This window comes from Arachis stenosperma, chromosome 3 (assembly GCF_014773155.1).
Source record: "Arachis stenosperma cultivar V10309 chromosome 3, arast.V10309.gnm1.PFL2, whole genome shotgun sequence".
Taxonomy (NCBI): domain Eukaryota; kingdom Viridiplantae; phylum Streptophyta; class Magnoliopsida; order Fabales; family Fabaceae; genus Arachis; species Arachis stenosperma.
This window is the reverse complement of record NC_080379.1, coordinates 104,723,492-104,748,492: the sequence shown is the minus strand read 5'-3', so window position 1 is coordinate 104,748,492 and position 25,001 is coordinate 104,723,492. Positions and strand designations below refer to the sequence as shown.

Genomic DNA, 25,001 nt, shown 5'->3' with positions numbered 1-25,001 from the left:
AGGGCTTTCCAGCAATATATAATAGTCCATACTTCATTCGGAAATTGACGACGTAACTTGGCGTTGAACGCCAAGTACATGCTGCTATCTGGAGTTAAACGCCAGAAAAACGTCATGATCCGGAGTTGAACGCCCAAAACACATCATAACTCGGAGTTCAACTCCAAGAGAAGCCTCAGCTCGTGAATTGATCAAGCTCAGCCCAAGCATACACCAAGTGGGCCCCGGAAATGGATTTATGCATCAATTACTTACTCATGTAAACCCTAGGAGCTAGTTTATTATAAATAGAACATTTAACTATTGTATTAGACATCTTTTGACAGTTTAATCTCTTGACTGTTTAGCCTTTGATTATTCGGTCTTTTGATCACTCAGGGGACTAGCCATTCGGCCATGCCTGAACCTTTTACTTATGTATTTTCAACGGTGGAGTTTCTGCACACCATAGATTAAGGGTGTGGAGCTCTGCTGTACCTCAAGTTTCAATACAATTACTATTACTTTTTATTCAATTCTCTCTTATTCTTATTCCAAGATATTCATTCGCACTCAAGAACATGATGAATGTGATGATTATGTGACGCTCATCATCATTCTCACCTATAAACGCACGTGATTGACAACCACCTTCGTTCTACATGCAACCGAGCTTGAATGTGTATCTCTTAGATTCCCCAACAGAATCTTTGTGGTATAAGCTAGATAGATGGCGGCATTCATGAGGATCCGGAAAGTCTCACCTTGTCTGTGGTATTCCGAGTAGGATCCTGGGAATCCGGAAGGTCTAACCTTGTCTGTGGTATTCCGAGTAGGATTCCGGTAATGAATGACTGTGACGAGCTTCAGACTCGCAAGTGCTGGGCGTTAGTGACAGACGCAAAAGAATCAAGGGATTCTATTCCAGTAGGAGCGGGAACCAACCAGTGATTAGCCGTGCTGTGACAGAGCGCGTGAGCGTAGTTTTCGCTGCGAGGATAGGATGTAGCCTTCGGCCAGTGTGATGCCTCCAGACGATTAGCCATGCGAGTGACAGCGCAGAGGACCATTTTCCAGAGAGGATACAAAGTAGCCATCGTCGAACGGTGAACCCCTATACACAGCTTGCCATGGAAAGGAGTAAGAAGGATTGAGTTGAAGCAATAGGAAAGTAGGCGTTCTTGAGCCATACAGTATCTCCATTCGCTTATCTGAAATTCCCACCAATGAATCTGCATAAGTATTCTATCCCTTTTATTATTTCTATTTTCTTATTTCTATTTTCGAAACCATAAACAAATTTAATCTGCCTAACTGAGATTTACAAGGTGACCATAGCTTGCTTCATACCAACAATCTCTGTGGGATCGACCCTTACTCACGTAAGGTTTATTACTTGGACGACCCAGTACACTTGCTGGTTAGTTGAACGGAGTTGTGAATTCAACTGGTGCCATAATAATGATTTCATACAAATACAAAGAATATGGATCACAATTTCGTCCACCAGTTACCATATATCAACTTAAAATATATATTATTCAAATATAGTTTAAAACAAATTTTTAAAGGTATTGCCTAAGGAATAAACCTACATAGTAGTTTTGTTCGCCGTTTCGAAGTATTGGTTAGAATAAGATCATTCTGATATAACTTCCAACCAATACTTCACATTCACTTTACAAAACCATATGCCTCTAGAAATAGAAATTGCATGTTCCAATGACGAGAATGGAGAGGCCATAGCCATTTCTTTAGCGAATGTTGTGCTTGCATAACATTATGAAAAGTCCTTCATTTTCATTTGCCCTGTTACACCATCATTTTATGTTCACTAATATTTATTAGTCATAACAATATATTGAAATTGATAATGATTATTAGATATCATAACTATCATCACTGCGACATTAAGAACAACAACAATAACAACATAAATACTTTGATAGATACTAACATTTGCTACAAAAAATGTTGAAAGAAACAAAAAACTGCTTTTATTCATTAAAACCAACAATTATGTCCAAACTTAATTGAAATACGAAAATTCAGATCGTATTATAATCAACAAAATATGCACATAATTAACTTTATTAAACTTATTAATCACACAAAGATTCTCTTCAAATGACGTTCACTTTTTTCATATTTTCATTATGCAACATCGTTGAAATTCTCAGAAGCATTGTCTGTGGGATCTTCTGGATCATCATCCCTTGTCAACTGTAAATTTCCAATGTCATCTGCTGCTGACATGTTCAATCCTGGATGTGGAAAAAACCCAACTTCATCTTCTCCATCCTCTTCTCCCATATCATACAAGTCTCATGGTTTCACATGAACCACTACACTTCATTCCTTATCTACTTCATCATCCACATAGTATACGAGATGAGCTTCTAATACCAATATGTACAGTTCATTGTCTTCTCGATCACCGGTGTGTATCGGACGAGAGAAATTAATACTGGTAGGGCCCAAATAGTCTTGTTTGATGCCTCTGCTGGTAGTTGTATCAGGTCAAATACATTTGAACAATACTACTATGAAATGACAGCTATAATTCAATTCAATTATGTCCACGACTTTTCTATAATATGGAACACTACCAACAGCCACTCTATTGTCACACATGCTTGCATAGCTTCTTATACTAGAAGAGATATAAACTCTACTATTTTGGGTTTTCAGCTCGTCTTTCTTCGTAATAGTTCTAAACTTGTTTCCATTGATGTTGTACGCCCCAAAAGTCTTACCTGAAACATGAAACCGCATGCAAGCAACTTTATTTTTTTCAAATACTGCGTACTTTCCATTGAAATCTGGCAACATATAACATTCATCCTTAATATGAAGATTGAATTTCATAAAATACAAATTTTAGGCTAAAAAGACGTTGGTCAATTTAATATGCTATCAATCTTATCCTTGAATCACTGAAAAAATTTTGCATGCACAACATTATCTATCTTGAATTGCGATCTTATTTGAGCTCTTAATCTTTATTTTGTTTTTTTTTCTAAATGCACTTTATGAAAAAAACATTAAATTAGCCAATTAGTCAATGTGTGAAACAAGTTACATTCGTGTTACAAAAATATATATACTTTAGAATATTTACTTAAGTAAAATTTTTTTATTAAGTATAGAAACGATAATCAATTTTTTGCATATTTAATTTTGATAAGTTAGATTTAAACAAAAAATAACATAAATACAAAAGTAATATATTGGCACTCAAATAAAGTTTGACTCATATAAATTCTACTCCAAAAAATATTTCTTTTCATCCAATAAATTTCTACAAGCATTTCTATAAGTTAATGCAAATAAAATTATAAATAATTAAAATAAATCCAATAATTTGTAATAATTCTTACTAATATCAATGAATATTAATTGATTTCACAATTTATAATTTAATTTCTAAAATTAAAGAATCTACAGAAAGATATAATATATACATTATTTAATTTATAACATAAAATATAAGAAAATAGAATAATATTTTAGTTAACATAGTTAACGAAAAGACATAATAAATTTAAAAAATTAAAACAAATACATCTAAATAAATTTAATATTTTTTTAATTTAAAATACAAATTCTAAAAGCAGTTTAAGTAAAACTACAATTCAACAATTCAATTTTAAACTTTTTAAATCCTAAAATACATTCCAAAACAACTCTTAAATATCCTAAAACACGGGTTTCACTCCATTAAACTTTTTACTTCCATAAAACCTAGATTTGCAACGCGTCACACTCCTCCTCCGTTGCTACGCTCCTCCCTCGCGCCGCACTCCTCACCAACCTCGTACGCTCTCCTCTTCATTGCGCTCCTCCGTCGCGCCGTGCTCTTGCGCTGTCCTGGGCTCCTCTCATCTTTATTGCGTTCCTTTGGTGGCTTCGTAAATGGAAATATGTCTTTTTTTTTGCGCGCTCTTCATCTTTCCTGTCTCCTCTAGTAAAAGATTCTATCTTGAGTAAAGTATCGTTTTTGTCCCAAACGTTTGGGGTAAGTCCTAAAGTTATCCCTAACGTTTAAATCGTCCTATTTAAGTCCCTAATGTTTCAAAATTAGCTCAATGTTGTCCTGCCGTTAGGGATCAGTTAATAAAATTGACGGCGGGACAAAATTGAGACGATTTTGAAACGTTAGGGACTTAAATAGGACGAAAACGTTGAGACAAAAACGATACATAGAAATAAATTTTAATTTTATCCTTCAATAATATCAATTTTTATGGTACATAGTTATTCAATTATTTTACTCATATCTAAGTAAATTATACTTAATTACATTACTTTCATTCTAAATAAATTTAGTTTTTCATAATTTTATTCTTAAAGATTTTTACTCATCATCATGAAATATTTGTAGAATGACTAGTACATATACTTGCAGAAAAGAAAAAAATGATACATATACAATTAAGTATAAATTGTACATTTTGTCTCTAAGGCTCCGTTTGGTTAATGTCTATGTCCATCAGAGACATGGACACGGTGGTACGTGTACACCGTTTGTTTGCTGAGACAAAATTTTAAAGACACGGTGACACACAAATGCACATAAAAGACATGTATTTAGTGTATTTCTTTCAAGCTGTGACACTAAGACACAATCCATGAGACACAGATTTTTCCAATTCTATCCCTAATTATTTTTTAAAATTCCAATCACTGTCCTTTATCTTTAACACTTGAGTTGTTTTAGTTTGAGGATAAAATGGACCTTTGAATTAAATACATGTTTCTTGTGTATTATCGCCAAACATGTTATAAAATTTGTCTATCTTTGTGTTCATGTATATTTGTGTCTTTGTGTCTATGTCTCTATTTTTTTGAGACAACAACCAAACACTGCCTAATGTATCAAAATTCTTTAATAACAGTTTAGTTAAACTTTATTTTTAATTTTATTCTTTAATAATATCAAATTTTTACGATAGATAATTATTCAATTATTTTTTTTAATTTTATTCTTAATCACATTATTTTTTTAATTGAATTTATTTTTTATTAAGAACAAAATTAAAAAATAAATTAAGTAATTATTTGTAGTAAAAATTAAAATTATTGAAGAAAAAATTAAAATTTATTAAAAAGTTAAAACAACTTTTTTCAATAATTTCAATCATTTTAATTTTTAATAAATTTTAATCTTTTCTTCAATAATTCCAATTTTTTTACAACAAATAATTACTTAATTTATTTTTTAATTTTGCTCTTAATAAAAAATAAATTTACTTAAAAAATAATGTGATTAAGAATAAAATTAAAAAATAATTGAATAGTTATTTACTGTAAAAATTTTAAATTATTAAAGAATTAAATTAAAATTAAAGTTTAATTAAATTAAACATTAAAGAATTTCGGTACATAAGAGACAAAAAGTATAATTTATACTTTATTGTATATGTATCATTTTTTTTTCCGTAAGTTTATGTACTAGTTATTCTACAAACATTTCATGATGAGTAAAAATCTTTAAGAATAAAATTATAAAAAAATAAATTTATTTAAAATGCAAGTAATGTGATTAAATGTAATTTACTTAGATGTAACTAAAAATAATCGAATAACTATGTACCATAAAAATTAATATTATTGAAGATAAAATTAAAATTTATTTTTATGTATCATTTTTATCCCCAATGTTTTCGTTCTATTTAAGTTCCTAATGTTTCAAAATTGTCTCAATTTTGTCTCGCCATCAATTTTGTTAATAGATCCCTAACAACAAGACGACATTGAGCCAATTTTGAATTGTTAGGGACTTAAATAAGACGATTTAAACGTTAGGGACAACTTTGGGACTTACCTCAAACGTTAGAAACAAAAACGATACTTTACTCTTCTATCTTTTTAATCTATATTTTTGTTTGTATTTGAGGGAGAAAGCTTCATTCTCGTAAGAATGACTTTGAAGCTATTATAGCTAAATAAATATAATAACATATATTTTCACATCATCTTTTTATAATTTTTGTTAATTTTGGATGTGTTTACAAAATATTTGATTTGTTATTTTAAATGTGTTTACTTAATTTTACCGAAAATTTTTTATTAAATGTATGTTCGGATATGTTTTAAAAATATTTTATTTATTATTTATTATTTTTGATGTGTTTTGAATATAATTAAAAATTATACCATAAATTAAATCACTTTTTTCGAAAGACACTACTAAAAAAACTATAAATAATGCGCCCTTCAGCTTTCATGTAATATTGATTGTTATTTTGGTTTCTGTGTGTGTTTTACCTAAAATTTAGGGGTGAACGCGGATCGGATATGACCAAAATCTTGATCCGATCCACACTAAAATCATCAGATCGGATCGGATCCAATATCCGTAGTTTTAAGCTTAGATCCAATCCGCACATTTGCGGATCGGATCGGATATATCCGCAAAACACAAAAAAAAATTTTAAAAACTTATTTTTATTAAAAAATATTAATAAAATTCTTTTTTTCTACTCTTTTAAATATGTTTACTCTTAAAAGAATATTAAACATACTTTTCTTAAATAATAAAATTAAAATAATACAACATAAATAATAATTATTTGTTGAAATAAAACATAAGAAAAATATTTAATTATTTATTTATTTATTTTTGCAAATCTGCTGATATACGGATCGGATATGCAGATACCTACATAAAATCCATAATCTAATATAAGTGTGTGGATCGAATCTGATCCGATCTAATAGTCTCGCGGATCAGATCCATATCTGCAATTTTCATATTAAATTCGAATAAATATTGCAGATATACGATTGTATCTGATTCATAAATATCCCTATTAAAAATTTGAATATCTCCAAATAAAACTTAGACTCTCTGCGTCAAATACGGTTAAGAATACTTTAGTGCATAAACTTATTCTTATCCCTTGCATAGTTAAATTATTTTGATTTAATTAAATGTTGTGATAATAATAATAATAATAATAATAATAATAATAATAATAATATAATAATAATAATAATAATAATAATAATAATAATAATAATAACACTCATCATTCTCTCAACATTACATTTTGCCTAAAATATTTAAAAAATATATTTTTTTAAGTAAAGATTGTATACATACCTTAAGTGTATGGAGGGGTGTTCGCGGTGCGATTTAGTTCGGTTATTTAGAAAAAAGTCATCCGATCCGATCGTTTATTAAAACTGCGGTTCGATTTAGTTTAATTTTTTTACTGAGACAATCCGAACCAAACCAAACCAAACCAATTAAAATCGGTTTGGTTTGGTTCGGTTTGTTCGGTTTTTTTAATTATTCAAAAATATTTTAAATAAATAAAAAAATAAAAAAATTACATTTAAGACCAAACCTTAAATTCATTATTATAATACAAATGTCCCAATTTCACAAACCCTAACCTCAATTTCACAGCAAGAATCCAACTCAATCCAAATTTCTCAATTACACAATTGAAACCCTAAACCTAATCCTAATTTCACATTAACAGAATTCAAACCATAGCAATTTCATCAATGAAAAATCAAAACATATATTAAAATTATTGACAACGGCGGAACAGAGGCAGAGGCAGTGGCAAAGCTGTGAGCAGGACGCAGTGAGCAACAAACTGCATAATTACACAATTCACAAAATCACAAAAACAGAATTAAAATCACTTATAAAAAAATCATAGAAAAACAGAAGCAGGAGCAAACAAAATAAAATCATAGAAGATAGAATGATAAGGGTAAAACTTGGTAAAATTTTAGAAAAAAAATATTGAGACATAAATAAGGAAGAAATAGTTAAAGAAAGAATTCAAAGAAATTGAGAATATAATCCTTACCTATTGTGTGTGACACAATATGCTAAAATCAAATATTTCTGAAAACTTCATGATAAATGACATTGTTGGTTTCAGTGTAATTATTTGAATTGTCATGAGAAATAATAATTTTCAGTCCATATTTGTTAGTAACTCTTGAGCCTGCAACATATAGTTGGCCATGTGTGAATACTGACGGTTAAAGGAGTAACCCAACATAATCCAATGATTGTCCTTGACTTTTATTTATAGTCATGGCATATGAGAGCATCAAAGAGAATTGCCTTCGTTGAAACTTAAATGGCAGTTTTGTATCCGAAGGAGTTAATGTCATCCTAGGTATGAAAACTTTTTCACCAATGTTAGATCCTGATAAGACTTCTGCTTCGATAACTTCGTTGCGAAGCCTTGTGATAACTAATCTAGTACCATTACAAAGGTCTGCTGAATGATCAATATTTCTAATAAGCATGATAGAACATCCTTGCCTAAAGCAAAGCTCATGATTTGAAAGTCCGGGAGATTTAATAGTTGTCGAAAATTCTGGAGTGTGCATTGATGCCAGACTGTCTGCTGCTCCTTCTTTAAAGGAGGGTGAATCGGAGCTGAGATAAACTTTTTTTTCGATTTTCATTTAAAACTAGCATATAATCATTAACCTGTTCAACAACATTGATTGTTGAAGCAAAAATAGCACGGCCATGCAAATTTCAGAACTCTGTGGGATCCTTTAGGTAGTCACTATATATAGCTTCAACGATTGCATGAATTGGGTCATCAAAATTTGTAATTAAGAGTTCAGGTGGTATAGGGACCACATTGTATCTATCTTCTGAATGAGCAAGCTTTCCATCTCCTAAATCAAGGATCCACTGTGCAAATTCTTTTCGTTCTCTAACACTTTCATCTTCTATTGAAGACCTTAATCTCATATTCTGAGTTAAACTTAATAACTTGCATTCATGCCATAGATAAGAGGAATTAATCGATGGATTAACAATATCTTGTCTAGATCCCTTTGTTATCACTAGGAGAATTTGCTTAAAATCACCACCAAAGACGACTGTTTTTCCCCCAAATGGCAACCGTAAACTTGAATGATTTGTGTGCTGAAGCAAGTCTCTCATAGTTCGATCTAGTGCTTCAAAGCAAAATTTATTCATCATTGGTACTTCACCCCAAATAATAAGTTTGAATGCCAAAATTAACTCAGCTAGTGAGCTTCCTTGTTTTATATTATAGGTGGAATATTCATCAGGAGTTAAGGGGATTGCAAACCTGGAATGAGCTGTTCTTCCTCCAGGTAGCAAGAGTGAAGCTATTCCACTTGAAGCAACCGTTAAGACAATTTGACCCTTTGATCTAGGAGCAACTAAGATAGTATTCCAAACGAAAGTCTTTCCTGTACCTCTATACCCATATAAGAAGAAAACTTTAGCGCAATCTGAATTGACAGCTTGAAGAATTTTGTAAACTCTGCTAAATTAGTAAATAATTAGTCAATAAATTGAATTCTAATAAGAAAAATTAGAAATATAAATCTTATGTTAAAATAGGATAGAGCTCTTCAAAACGAGAATTTTGACACTAATTTTGAAGAATTTGGCCCAAGATTGGGACGGATGGACCGAACCAGTTGAACCAAGCCCAAACCGGATCTGTGGACCCAACCGGACCTATCATTTAAATGAGCTAAAGCTCATCTTCCTTCTCATTCAGCAAGAAGCACGCTGAAACTCAAGGAGGGGAAGAAAGGGTTCAAAACCCTTGCTCAAATTTCCATCCACCATAACTTCTTCATCCGAGCTCCGATTATCGTACTGTTTGTGGCTACGTGTCCACCACATCGAGATCTACGATTCCATCGAACAATTTCTTTGGTAAGTCACTCTTACACTCCAGCCTCTCCACCCCCTTAATTTTCAAAAATTAGTGAGAATTCATGTTGAGAGTTTGTGATTTTGGTTCTCTAGGTCCAAGTTTAACTTGAGAAACTTGTGGATCTTTGTTTAATCAAGGTATAGACAAGGTGAGGACTCTCAAATTCTACAATTTCTTAGCCTATGTGAGTTGGGTATTGATTTGTGGGTATGTATGTGATGTATATGTGTATTAGGTTATGTATAGATAATTGGAGCTTGAAATTGTGGACGTTGGAACTTGGTGGAGGCTGAGCACTAGCGTTTTATTAAACTTTTGGGGCTGTGTTTGTGTTCGTGAGTTGCCTTGGACAATACGTGAAAAATCGGCCAAGTTATTGTTTAGGTTTCGTGTATATAATATTTAATGTCATGTGAAAACTTAGGCTAGATGACCTTAGGATTAGCTGGAACACACAGAAAGGCACAATGCTTAATATTTATAATGTGAGTTGGTTATGTGATGGTAATTGTTGATATATTGACAATAGTGTGGTAAATGTTGAGTTGATGATGATATGATTATATACATATTGATCAAGTGTATAATGAAATTGTTGAGGTGTGAAATTGTGCAAAGTTGATGTATGATGGATGATAAAATGGTGTAAGATTATATGGCTGGAATATTGTATGTATTAGGATTGATTTCAGGTGTGAGATGGATGGTATGTAAATGGTAAGGCAATGAAATAGATGTGTAAAGAGTTTTGTAAAAAATTAGTTTTTGGCCAAACTTCGGCGAGCCATAACTTGGATTCCGGACCTCCAAATGATTTTAAACTTATTTCGTATGAAAATTGGGTCCGTGGAGTTTACGCCGTTAAAAGAATGGATGAAAAATATTTTAAAACGAAAAAATTATGCGCGTCGAAAGTTTGAGGTTTAAAATGTAAATTCTGCAGCTTTTGACTTAACCAAAATTTTAGCCAAAAACCTATGCGTGCGTATGCATACCTGCGCGTGCGCACGCATAGCACCAAAAAAGGGGGTTTTGCGTACACATGCAGGAGCTATACGCATACATGCCATTCTGTCCAGCGTACATGCGTTCGCGGACAGGTGCATGTGTACGCTTCTTGGGCTAAAAAGAGACCCGTGCATGGGTGGTGGACGAAATTGTGATCAATGTTCTTGTATCATTTGTGATCAATGTTCTAATTATGGCACTGGTTGAATTCACAACTCCGTTCAACTAACCAGCAAGTGTACTGGGTCGTCCAAGTAATAAACCTTACGTGAGTAAGGGTCGAATCCACAGAGATTGTTGGTATGAAGCAAGCTATGGTCACCTTGTAAATCTCAGTCAGGCAGATTAAAATTGTTTATGGTTCGAAAATTAATAATAAAATAAGAAATAATAAAAGGGATAGAATACTTATGTAGATTCATTGGCATAGGAATTTCAGTTAAGTATATGAAGATGCTGTATGGCTCAAGAACGCCTGCCCTCCTACTGCTTCAACTCAATCCTTCTTACTCCTTTCCATGGCAAGCTGTGTACAGGGGTTCACTATCAGCGGTGGCTACTTTCAATCCTCTCGGGAAAATGATCCTATGCGGTTGTCAGTCGCACGGCTAATCGTCTGGAGGCATCACCCATGGTTGATGGCTACATCCCATCCTCGCAGTGAAAACTAATGCTCACGCACTCTGTCACAGTACGGCTAATCACTGGTTGGTTCCCGCTCCTACTGGAATAGAATCCCTTGATTCTTTTGCGTCTGTCACTAACGCCCAGCACTTGCAAGTTTGAAGCACGTCACAGTCATTCATTACCGGAATCCTACTCGGAATACCACAGACAAGGTTAGACTTTCTGGATTCCCAGGATCCTACTCGGAACACCACAGACAAGGTTGGACTTTCCGGATCCTCATAAATGCCGCCATCTATCTAGCTTATACCACGAAGATTCTGTTGGGGAATCTAAGAGATACACATTCAAGCTCTGTTGCATGTAGAACGGAAGTGGTTGTCAATCACGTGCGTTCATAAGTGAGAATGATAATGAGGGTTATCTAACTCATCACATTCATCATGTTCTTGGGTACGAATGAATATCTTGGAATAAAACTAAGATAGCATTTGAATAAAAGAAGATAGAATTGCATTAATACTTGAGGTACAGCAGAGCTCCACACCCTTAATCTATGGTGTGCAAAAACTCTACCGTTGAAAATACATAAGTGAAAAGGGGTTCAGGCATGGCCGAATGGCCAGCCCCCTAAAACGTGATCAATAGCCTCTTAGGATAAAGAATAATACAAAACTGAGACCAAAGATGTCTAATACAATAGATAAATGTTCTATTTATAATAAACTAGCTCCTAGGGTTTACATGAGTAAGTAATTGATGCATAAATCCACTTCCGGGGCCCACTTGGTGCATGCTTGGGCTGAGCTTGATCAATCCACGAGCTGAGGCTTCTCTTGGAGTTGAACTCCGAGTTATGACGTGTTTTGGGCGTTCAACTCCGGATCATGACGTTTTTCTGGCGTTTAACTCCAGACAGCAGCATGTACTTGGCGTTCAACGCCAAGTTACGTCGTCATTATTCGAATAAAGTATGGACTATTATATATTGCTGGAAAGCCCTGGATGTCTACTTTCCAACGCCGTTGAGAGCGCGCCAATTGGAGTTCTGTAGCTCCAGAAAATCCATTTCGAGTGCAGGGAGGTCAGATTTCAACAGCATCAGCAGTCCTTTTGTCAGCCTTTTTCAGAGTTTTGCTCAAATCCCTCAATTTCAGTCAGAATTTACCTGAAATCACAGAAAAACACACAAACTCATAGTAAAGTCCAGAAATGTGAATTTATCATAAAAACTAAGGAAAACATCCCTAAAAGTAGCTTGAACTTACTAAAAACTATCTAAAAACAATGCCAAAAAGCGTATAAATTATCCGCTCATCACAACACCAAACTTAAATTGTTGCTTGTCCCCAAGCAACTGAAAATCAAATAGGATAAAAAGAAGAGAATATACTATAAATTCAGAAATATCAATGAATATTAATTATAATTAAATGAGCGGGACTTGTAGCTTTTTGCTTCTGAACAGTTTTGGCATCTCACTTTTTCCTTTGTAGTTTAGAGGGATTGGCGTCTCTGGAGAACTTAGAATTTGGGATAGTGTTATTGACTTTCTTAGTTAAGCATGTTGATTCTTGAACACAGCTACTTATGAGTCTTGGCTGTGGCCCTAAGCACTTTGTTTTCCAGTATTACCACCGGATACATAAATGCCACAGACACATAACTGGGTGAACCTTTTCAGATTGTGACTTAGCTTTGCTAAAGTCCCCAATTAGTGGTGTCCAGAGCTCTTAAGCACACTCTTTTGCCTTGGATCACGACTTTAACCACTTAGTCTCAAGCTTTTTCACTTGGACCTTCATGACACAAGCACATGGTTAGGGACAGCTTGGTTTAGCCGCTTAGGCCTGGATTTTAATTCCTTGGGCCCTCCTATCCATTGATGCTCAAAGCCTTGGATCCTTTGCTTTTTAAAATTTTTGCCATTTTTTTTTGCTGCTTTTTCTTGCTTCAAGAATCAATTTCATGATGTTTTTCAGATCATCAATAACATTTCTCTTTGTTCATCATTCTTTCAAGAACCAACAATTTTAACACTCATAAACAACAATATCCAAAGACATATGCACTGTTCAATCATTCATTCAGAAAACAAAAAGTATTGTCACCACATCAGTATAATTAAATTAAATTCAAGAGCTATTTTCGAAATTTATGTACTTCTTGTTCTTTTGAATTAAAACATTTTTCTTTTAAGAAAGGTGAAGGAGTAATGGATTTTATTCATAGCTTTAAGGCATGGTTACATACTAGTGATCATGAAATAAAGACACAAAACATGGATAAACATAATATTAAAAACCGAAAACAGAAAGAAATAAAGAACAAGGAATGAATCCACCTCTTAGTGGCGTCTTCTTCTTGAAGGACCCATGATGTTCTTTAACTCTTCTATGTCCCTTCCTTGCCTTTGTTGCTCCTCCCTCATTGCTCTTTGATCTTCTCTTATTTCTTGGAGAATGATGGAGTGCTCTTGATGTTCCACCCTTAATTGTCCCACATTGTGGCTCAAATCTTCTAAGGAGGTGTTGAGTTGCTCCCAATAGTTGTTGGGAGGAAAGTGCATTCCCTGAGGCATCTCAGGAATTTGTTGATGATGAGCTTCCTCATGCACTTCTTGAGGGCCGTGAGGAACTTCTCTTGATTGCTCCATCCTTTTCTTGGTGATGGGCTTGTCTTCTTCAATGGAGACATCTCCTTCTATGATAACTCCAGCTGAGTAACATAGATGGCATATAAGGTGGGGGAAGGCTAGCCGTGCCATGTGTGAAGGCTTGTCAGCTATTTTGTAGAGTTCATTGGAGATGACTTCATGAACTTCCACTTCCTCTCCAATCATGATGCTATGAACCATGATGGCCCGATCCACAGTAACTTCAGATCGGTTGCTTGTAGGGATGATGGATCTTTGGATGAATTCCAACCATCCTCTAGCTACAGGCTTGAGGTCCAGTCTTCTTAGTTGGACTGGCTTGCCTTTGGAGTCTATTCTCCATTGGGCTCCTTCCACACATATGTCCATAAGGACTTGGTCCAACCTTTGATTAAAGTTGACCCTTCTAGTGTAGGGGCGTTCATCTCCTTGCATCATAGGCAAATGAAACGCCAACCTCACATTCTCCGGACTAAAATCCAAGTATTTTCCCCTAACCATTGTGAGATAATTCTTTGGACTTGGGTTCATACTTTGGTCATGGTTCCTAGTGATCCATGCATTGGCATAGAACTCTTGAACCATTAAAATTCCAACTTGTTGTATGGGGTTGGCTAGGACTTCCCAACCTCTTCTTTGGATCTCATGTCGGATTTCCGGAAACTCATTCTTTTTGAGCTTGAAAGGGACCTCAGGGATCACCTTCTTCTTTGCCACAACATCATAGAAGTGGTCTTGATGGCTCTTGGAGATGAATCTTTCCATCTCCCATGACTCGGAGGTGGAAGCTTTTGCTTTCCCTTTCCTTTTTCTTGAGGAAACTCCGGCCTTAGGTGCCATTGGTAATGGAAAAACAAAAAAAAAGCTTATGCTTTTACCACACCAAACTTAAAATATGCTCGTCCTCGAGCAAAAAAAGAAAAGAATAGTAGAAGAAGAAGAAGAGAATATGGTAGAGAGTGAGAGAGTAGGTTCGGCTATATGGGAGAAGAAGGGGTTTTTGTTGTGTGAAAATGAAGAAGAGTGGAGGGGTATTTATAGGGAGAGGGGAGGGTGGGTTTTCGGCCATTTGGGTGGGAATGGGTGGGCAATTGAATTTGAATTTTATGAGGGTAGGTGGGGTTTATGGGGAAGAGGAGGTTGAGGTGATTGGTGAATGGGGTAATTGGGAAGAGGAATTGAGGTGATTGATGAAGAAGATGTTGGGAAGTGTGACATGGGGAAGAGTGAAATGAGATTTGGATTAGGAGAGTGTGATTAGGATTAAAAGGTAAGGTGGGAATATGGTAGGTGGGGATCCTGTGGGGTCCACAGATCCTGAGGTGAAAACAAATACCATTCCTTCACCATATAGGCATGTAACATGCCTTTATGCATCATTCTGGCGTTCAAACGCCCATTGATGCATGTTCTGGGCGTTCAACGCCCATGTAATGCATGTTTCTGGCGTTGAACGCCAGTTTCATGCTTGTTTCTGGCGTTCAGCGCCAGCTTGTCCTCTTCGTGCACCATCCTGGCGTTTAACGCCAGGTTGTTGCTTGTTTTGGGCGTTCAACGCCAGAATGGTGCTCTGTTCTGGCGTTGAACGCCAGACAGATGCATCTTACTGGCGTTGAACGCCAGTCTGCGCTACCTCCAGGGTGAAAATTTTTTCTTCTGTTTTTGACTCTGTTTTTAATTTTTTGATTTTTTTCGTGACTCCTCATGATCATGTACCTAATTAAACACAAAAATAACAAAGGAACAAAATAAAATAAAATTAGATAAATAAAATTGGGTTGCCTCCCAACAAGCGCTTCTTTAATGTCAATAGCTTGACAGTGGCTCTCATGGAGCCACAAGGTGATCAGGTCAATTTAAGTGTGGTCCCAACACCAAACTTAGAGTTTGGATATGGGGTTTGAACACCAAACTTAGAGTTTGGTTGTGGCTTCACAACACCAAACTTAGAGTTTGACTGTGTGGGCTCTTCTTGACTCTGAACTGAGAGAAGCTCTTTATGCTTACTCTCTTTTGTCACAGAGGGATGGCCATGTGCCTGAAACACAAGGTAGTCCCCATTCAATTGAAGGACTAACTCACCTCTGTTGACATCTATCACAGCTCCTGCTGTGGCTAGGAAAGGTCTTCCAAGGATGATGCAATCATCCTCTTCCTTTCTAGTGTCTAAGATTATGAAATCAGCAGGGGTGTAAAGGCCTTCAACCTTTACTAGCACGTCCTCTACCAATCCATAAGCTTGTCTTAATGACTTGTCTGCCAGTTGTAATGAGAACAAGGCAGGTTGTACCTCAATGATTCCCAGCTTCTCCATTACAGAGAGTGGCATAAGATTTATTCCTGACCCAAGATCACATAGAGCTTTTTCAAAGCTCATGGTGCCAATGGTGCAAGGTATTAAGAACTTGCCAGGATCTTGTTTCTTTTGAGGTAGAGTTCTCTGAATCCAAGTATCTAGTTCACTAATGAGCAAGGGAGGTTCACTTTCCCAAGTCTCATTACCAAACAGCTTGGCATTCAGTTTCATGATAGCTCCTAAGTATTGAGCAACTTGCTCTCCAGTCACATCTTCATTCTCTTCAGAGGATGAATATTCTTCAGAGCTCATGAATGGCAGAAGGAGATTTAAAGGAATCTCTATGGTCTCTAGATGAGCCTCAGATTCCTCAGGATCCTTAATAGGAAACTCCTTCTTGCTTGAGGAACGTCCCAGGAGGTCTTTCTCACTAGGATTTTCGTCCTCCTCCTCCTTTGTGCATTCGGCCATATTGACTATGTCAATGGCCTTGCACTCTCCTTTTGGATTTTCTTCTGTATTGCTTGGGAGAATACTGGGAGGAGTTTCAATAACTTTCTTACTCAGCTGGCCCACTTGTGCCTCCAGATTTCTAATGGAGGATCTTGTTTCATTCATGAAACTGAATGTGGCTTTTGACAGATCAAAGACTATATTGGCTAAATTAGAATTGTTTTGTTCAGAGTTCTCTGTCTGTTGCTGAGAAGATGATGGATATGGCTTACTATTGTTCAGCCTATTGCGTCCACCATTGTTAAAGCCTTGTTGAGGCTTTTGCTGATCCTTCCAGGAGAATTTTGGATGATTTCTCCATGATGAGTTATAGGTGTTTCCATAAGGTTCACCTAAGTAATTAACCTCTGCCATGGCAGGGTTTTCAGGATCATAAGCTTCTTCAGAAGCTGCCTCTCTAGTACTGTTGGATGCATGTTGCAATCCATTCAGATTTTGAGAGATTATGTTGACCTGTTGAGTCAACATTTTGTTCTGAGCCAGTATGGCATTCAGAGCATCAATTTCAAGAACTCCTTTCTTCTGAGGTACCCCATTATTCACGGAATTCCTCTCAGAAGTATACATGAACTGGTTGTTTGCAACCATGTCAATGAGTTCTTGAGCCTCTTCAGGCGTTTTCTTCAGGTGAATAGATCCACCTGCAGAATGGTCCAATGACATTTTCGAAAATTCAGATAGACCATAATAGAATATATCTAATATGGTCCATTCTGAAAACATGTCAGATGGACATCTCTTGGTCAGCTGCTTATATCTTTCCCAAGCTTCATAGAGGGATTCACCATCTTTTTGTTTGAAGGTTTGAACATCCACTCTCAGCTTGCTCAGCTTTTGAGGAGGAAAGAATTTATCTAAGAATGCAGTGACAAGCTTATCCCATGAGTCCAGGCTATCCTTGGGTTGTGAATCCAACCATACTCTAGCTCTGTCTCTTACAGCAAAAGGGAAAAGCATGAGTCTGTAGACTTCAGGATCAACTCCATTCGTCTTTACAGTCTCACAGATCTGCAAGAACTCAGTTAAAAACTGATAAGGATCTTCAGATGGAAGTCCATAAAACTTGCAGTTTTGTTGCATTAAAGCAACTAGTTGAGGCTTAAGCTCAAAGTTATTGGCTCCAATGGCAGGAATGGAGATGCTTCTTCCATCAAACTTGGACGTTGGCTTTGTGAAGTCACCAAGCATTCTCCTTGCATTATTATTATTATTTCCGTCTGCCATCTCTTTCTCTTGTTCGAAAATTTCTAGAAGGTTTCTTCTGGATTGTTGTAATTTCGCTTCTCTTAATTTTCTCTTCAGAGTCCTTTCAGGTTCTGGATCAATTTCAACAAGAGTGCCTTTATCCCTGTTCCTGCTCATATGAAAGAGAAGGAGACAAGAAAAGAAAGAGGAATCCTCTATGTCACAGTATAGAGATTCCTTTATGTTAGTAGAAAAAGAGGGGAGTAGAAGAATGAAGAAGAGGATTCGGATTTATGGATGAAGAGAGGTGAAGAGAAGTGTTAGTAATTAAATAATTAAATAGAATAAGAAAAGAGAAGGGAGAATTCGAAAATAATTTTGAAAAAGAGGTTAATGATTTTCGAAAATTAGAAATAAAATGTAATTAAAATTAAAACATGAAACAATTAATTAATTTTAAAAAGAATTTTTGAAAAAAGGGGGAGATATTTTCGAAAATAGAGAGGGAAAAGTAGTTTAGGTGGTTTTGAAAAAGATAAGAAACAAACAAAAAGTTAGTTAGTTGATTGAAAAAGATTTGAAATCAAAATTGAAAAAGATAAGAAGATAGTAAGTTAGATAAGATATTTTGAAATCAAATTTTGAAAAATAAAAAATTTTTTTGAAAAATATAAAATAAAAGATAAAAAGATTTAATTCAAAAATTTTGAAATTACTTATTTCACTAACAAGAAACTACAAGATAAGATTCTAGAACTTAAAGATTGAACCTTTCTTAACAAGAAAGTAACAAACTTCAAATTTTTGAACCAATCACATTAATTATTAGTGAATTTTCGAAAATATGATGTAAAGATAAGAAAAAGATTTTGAAAATATTTTGAAAAAGATTTTTGAAATTTTCAAAAAATAGAAAAAATTGAAAAAGATATGATTTTTGAAAAAGATTTTGAAAAGATAAGATTTTTAAAATTTGAAATTTTGACTTGACTTGTAAGAAACAACTAATTTTGAAAATTTTTGACCAAGTCAACCCAAAATTTCGAAAATTTAGAGGGAAATAAGGAAAAGATAATTTTTTGATTTTTGAATTTTTAATTATGAGAGAGAAAAACAACAAAAATACTTAATGCATGAAATTTTTAGATCAAAACCATGAATGCATGCATGAATGCTATGAATGTCAAGATGAACACCAAGAACACTTTGAAGATCATGATGAACATCAAGAACTTATTTTTGAAAATTTTTTGATGCAAAGGAAACATGCAAGACACCAAACTTAGAAATTTTTAATGCATGGAAAATATGAATGCAAAAATGCACATGAAAAACAAGAAAAGACACAAAACAAGAAATCATCAAGATCAAACAAGAAGACTTATCAAGAACAACTTGAAGATCATGAAGAACACTATGAATGCATGGGATTTTCGAAGAAAAAATGCAAGAAAAATTTTAAAGCATGCAATTGACACCAAACTTAAAAATTGACTCAAGACTCAAACAAGAAACACAAAATATTTTTGATTTTTATGATTTTCTAATTTTTTTTTGATTTTTATTAATATTTTCGAAAATAAAGGTTGGAAAAACGAAAAATAAAAGAAAAATTTTGAAAAAGATTTTTGAAAAGAAAATTACCTAATCTGAGCAACAAGATGAACCGTCAGTTGTCCATACTCGAACAATCCCCGGCAACGGCGCCAAAAACTTGGTGGACGAAATTGTGATCAATGTTCTTGTATCATTTGTGATCAATGTTCTAATTATGGCACTGGTTGAATTCACAACTCCGTTCAACTAACCAGCAAGTGTACTGGATCGTCCAAGTAATAAACCTTACGTGAGTAAGGGTCGAATCCACAGAGATTGTTGGTATGAAGCAAGCTATGGTCACCTTGTAAATCTCAGTCAGGCAGATTAAAATTGTTTATGGTTCGAAAATTAATAATAAAATAAGAAATAATAAAAGGGATAGAATACTTATGTAGATTCATTGGCATAGGAATTTCAGTTAAGTATATGAAGATGCTGTATGGCTCAAGAACGCCTGCCCTCCTACTGCTTCAACTCAATCCTTCTTACTCCTTTCCATGGCAAGCTGTGTACAGGGGTTCACCATCAGCGGTGGCTACTTTCAATCCTCTCGGGAAAATGATCCTATGCGGTTGTCAATCGCACGGCTAATCGTCTGGAGGCATCACCCATGGTTGATGGCTACATCCCATCCTCGCAGTGAAAACTAATGCTCACGCACTCTGTCACAGTACAGCTAATCACTGGTTGGTTCCCGCTCCTACTGGAATAGAATCCCTTGATTCTTTTGCGTCTGTCACTAACGCTCAGCACTTGCAAGTTTGAAGCACGTCACAGTCATTCATTACCGGAATCCTACTCGGAATACCACAGACAAGGTTAGACTTTCCGGATTCCCAGGATCCTACTCGGAACACCACAGACAAGGTTGGACTTTCCGGATCCTCATAAATACCGCCATCTATCTAGCTTATACCACGAAGATTCTGTTGGGGAATCTAAGAGATACACATTCAAGCTCTGTTGCATGTAGAACGGAAGTGGTTGTCAATCACGTGCGTTCATAAGTGAGAATGATAATGAGGGTTATCTAACTCATCACATTCATCATGTTCTTGGGTACGAATGAATATCTTGGAATAAAACTAAGATAGCATTTGAATAAAAGAAGATAGAATTGCATTAATACTTGAGGTATAGCAGAGCTCCACACCCTTAATCTATGGTGTGCAGAAACTCTACCGTTGAAAATACATAAGTGAAAAGGGGTTCAGGCATGGCCGAATGGCCAGCCCCCTAAAACGTGATCAATAGCCTCTTAGGATAAAGAATAATACAAAACTGAGACCAAAGATGTCTAATACAATAGATAAATGTTCTATTTATAATAAACTAGCTCCTAGGGTTTACATGAGTAAGTAATTGATGCATAAATCCACTTCCGGGGCCCACTTGGTGCATGCTTGGGCTGAGCTTGATCAATCCACGAGCTGAGGCTTCTCTTGGAGTTGAACTCCGAGTTATGACGTGTTTTGGGCGTTCAACTCCGGATCATGACGTTTTTCTGGCGTTTAACTCCAGACAGCAGCATGTACTTGGCGTTCAACGCCAAGTTACGTCGTCATTCTTCGAATAAAGTATGAACTATTATATATTGCTGGAAAGCCCTAGATGTCTACTTTCCAACGCCGTTGAGAGCGCGCCAATTGGAGTTCTGTAGCTCCAGAAAATCCATTTCGAGTGCAGGGAGGTCAGATTCCAACAGCATCAGCAGTCCTTTTGTCAGCCTTTTTCAGAGTTTTGCTCAAATCCCTCAATTTCAGTCAGAATTTACCTGAAATCACAGAAAAACACACAAACTCATAGTAAAGTCCAGAAATGTGAATTTATCATAAAAACTAAGGAAAACATCCCTAAAAGTAGCTTGAACTTACTAAAAACTATCTAAAAACAATGCCAAAAAGCGTATAAATTATCCGCTCATCAATGGGCACACATATGTATGCGTACGCACACCCCAGTTTTCAAGAGATCTGTGCGTGCGCATGCACACCACTGTTTTTAGCAAATCATTATTTTGTGTTTTCAAAGACAATTTGACCTCCTAAATCTCTATTTTCATATTGTTAGTTTTACGCGTGATTAGGAAGCTTAGTAATGAGATGAAGCTAGGAAATTGAGGTAACTTGGGTATGAAGAAAAGGGAGTAAACGTGATGAATTATAAGAGAATGATGTGACGGTTAAAAGAAGTTATGATGCCATGCTATGATGAATGATTATATAAAGAATATGAATGGCTATGAATATTATGCGGCTTATGAATTTAATGATATCTGAGATACAAGTTTCCTTGGGTAACAGAACCGTGGCTTGCCACCATGTGTTTCAGGTTGAAACTTGATACTCTGTTAACCCTACGTCGTAAGGGTGATCGGACACGTATAAATTTCAGGGAATGGATATCCCCCATTGAGTGAGTTATATATGAATGAATGAGTGTATGAATTATGAATGAAATGAGAAGATCTATGCATAGACTCATGGGGATGCGCAACGAGGGACAGTCTAAGGGTTTTGGACTTGTCGGGTTGGCTGAATAACCGATAGATGAGCCTCATTAGCCTCAGCCATAGGACATACATACATCATGTGCATTTTGTTTGTTTTGTCTGCTATGCATTACTTGGGATTGCCTAACTATATATATATATATATATTATGCTATTTGTTATATTTGCTACCTGCACTACCTATTTTCTACTTTTGCTTAAATTTGTTTGGTTATCTGTCTCTGCTAAATCATTGGTGATGGAGGAGCGGAGGAAGGGTGGACCGGTTTGGTGATAAAGTTATGTATAAGTAAGAAAGTTTAAGAATTCCTTGGAACACCTATCCTTTTTATGGCTTCTGTTTAGAGTTTAAGTTCTCTATATCTGAGTATTAACATTCTAGGATTGCCTATGGTATTCCCAAGACCTTATATATTATCTGCGTGGCACCTTTACCATGCTGAAAACCTCCAGTTCTTACCCCATAGTGTGTTGTTGTTTTCAGATGCAGGTCGAGAGGCACCTCACTAGGCGTCTGGATTCCTGAAGCGGAGCGATTTCTGGGTTCTTTTGCTATGTAGCTTATGTATATATGTATTTAGTTTCTCTCCAAGAAACTTGTTTATTTTGTCCCTTTTAGAGGTTTAAGGAGAGTTAAGGTTTTATCTTTGTATTTTGGGTATTTTGGGATACGTATATATGTATGTAAATATTCTCCAGCCAGCCTTGTCTTCGCAGGCTGAGATAGGAGCTAGTTATTCTGTATTCTTGACTCTTTATCCCCTCTTTTTGTTTATTTACACCTATGAACTTTAGATTTCTTAGCACGCAAGTAATCTCATTCTCTGAGCATTGCGTTTTTTATTTTGCGATTTTGTTTTACCTTTTTTTCAAGGCTCCTCGTATATTGCTCTTTTTCAGATACTATTATGTATATATTTTCTGATTAGAGGTCGTAATACCACACCACCTATGTTTTACGGCTTAAGCGTAAAGCTTTGTGTGGTAGGATGTTACAGATTTGGTCATATACATATTTTTATTCTGTTGTCATTTGTGATAAAAATTTCTTGTGTTGCTTAGCCAACATAACTCGATAATAACGGAGTTCATCCAATATTAATTTGTTTTGCAAAGAGCCACGTCTCATGCTGTGGATGTTATCCATGTTAGGAAATAGCATTGTTGCATATTCTCGAAGTGTTTTGCCATTGCTGTTAAATATTTGTTCAATCTCTATTAGAGTAAGCTCTGATAATTCATCATCTGATAAAACCAAATCTACAATTAAAATTGAACATGAGTATTAGAAAATTCAGAATAAAAACACCTTAAGACATTTGATTGTACATTGTGACATTTATATTTGCTAAAAAGTTTCAACAATTTTGATATTAATATCAACATAATAAATGATATCATGTGGACAATTGATGAAGAAAGTTCCAGCAACATAAATGTAGATATTATTGAATAAGTTCAAACATGGTAAATTGAACATAGTTATATGATTATGTAGTATCCCACATTTGACCACAAAAGAGTTGCAAACAGCTTTCTCAGATAATATCCAAAACTCTAATGACTTGCTTCTTCAATAGTATCAATGTATTCTTGATCATCATCAAGTAACCCATGCGCGTAACATGCATCTCTGAATGTAGGATAAACAACACCATTGAAAGATCGAAGTTCTTCATAGCTTCTTGGCCCTTTAACAATGTTGAGTAGCATTCTTAAATAGTATAATTCACCTGCAGATGGAAGGACAAAGAATAATCTACCAATAGCAGTGTTTGTTTTCCTAGGCTCCCATATTCTAAGGCTGTGTTTCCAAACAAATTCAGTTGAAAAATTGTTATAAGTTAATTGTCTAGCTGCCTCATACTCTGTGTTTGCTTGAAACCAAGCTATGAACATGGATTCTTTAATTGTTGCTTTATCAACAGTTCTTTGCAAATTGTCTTGATCTTCAAAGATAACTGACTGACAATCATAATACATTTTGACTTCATCTATGATTGAATTAGAATTGGGAAGCGTTGAAGTTGAATAAAAGAAGCCGTGACTCGATCACTTTGAAAGAGCCTAGCAGCGGAAACAACACAAATATCCAACACAAGAACAATATGGAAGCACTCACAACACAATATGACAGCAGTTATGAACAAGCAAATATAACAAGTAGGGCAATAACAAGAATACACCGAACTTTTAACGTGGAAAACCCCCTCAATGTGAGAGGTAAAAACCACGGGTCGTCTAGACCAATGAAATAGCTGTACTATAATCAAATAAGGTATAAGAGAGTCTCAAACAAAGCATAAAAACGTGCATATAACCAGCCAAAACATCAAAGCACCAAATCTTACAAATGAGAAGCAACAAGATGAAATATACCCAAAAAAATAAGGCTGCTGTTAAAGCCAATTTCTCCCTCTGCAGACTTCCAATTAAAATCTTCTTCGTTCAGAATAGAGAACAAGATAAGAAAAATTTGTAGATTTAAATTTTACGTTGATCCAACGGTGAAAGAATGAGAAAATGCTGTTCAAAGATTGCTACTCTATGTAAAAATGGGAAACCTATTTTCTCTCTTGTGAAGCCAATTTCTCCCACAGAAAACCTCCAATCAACATCTCCACCGCGCAGAATAAAGAACAAAATGAGAGAAATATGCAGTTCAAATTTTAAGCTGATCCAACGGTGAACAAATGAGAAACGATTATTTGAAATTTACTGCTTTGCATAAAAATGGGAATTCTGTTTTCCCTCTTCTCTCTCACTTTGTGGCTACACTCTCACACTTTCAAAAGACTCCAAAATTTGATTAGGGTTGTGGCACAATGGGTGCAAAGAGACACCCTCAAAATGTTGGGTTTGGGCCTCATAAAGGAGAGAAAAAACCCCAACAAATCTCCCCCTTCTCGACTAGGTGGAGGCCCTCGCCATTCC

The 25,001-nt window shown here is 35.3% G+C and overlaps 1 protein-coding gene across 1 annotated transcript; it reads right to left on the bottom strand.

Moving 5' to 3' along the window:
- Nucleotides 1-8,500: 8,500 nt before the first annotated feature.
- Nucleotides 8,501-24,050, bottom strand: LOC130966529 (uncharacterized). Its single transcript, XM_057891344.1, has 3 exons — nt 23,633-24,050; nt 23,135-23,327; nt 8,501-9,266 (listed from the first exon to the last, which is right to left on the bottom strand). The coding sequence occupies exons 1-3, from the start codon at nt 24,048-24,050 to the stop codon at nt 8,501-8,503; spliced, it is 1,377 nt and encodes a 458-aa protein (XP_057747327.1).
- Between the last annotated feature and the right edge of the window lie 951 nt (nt 24,051-25,001).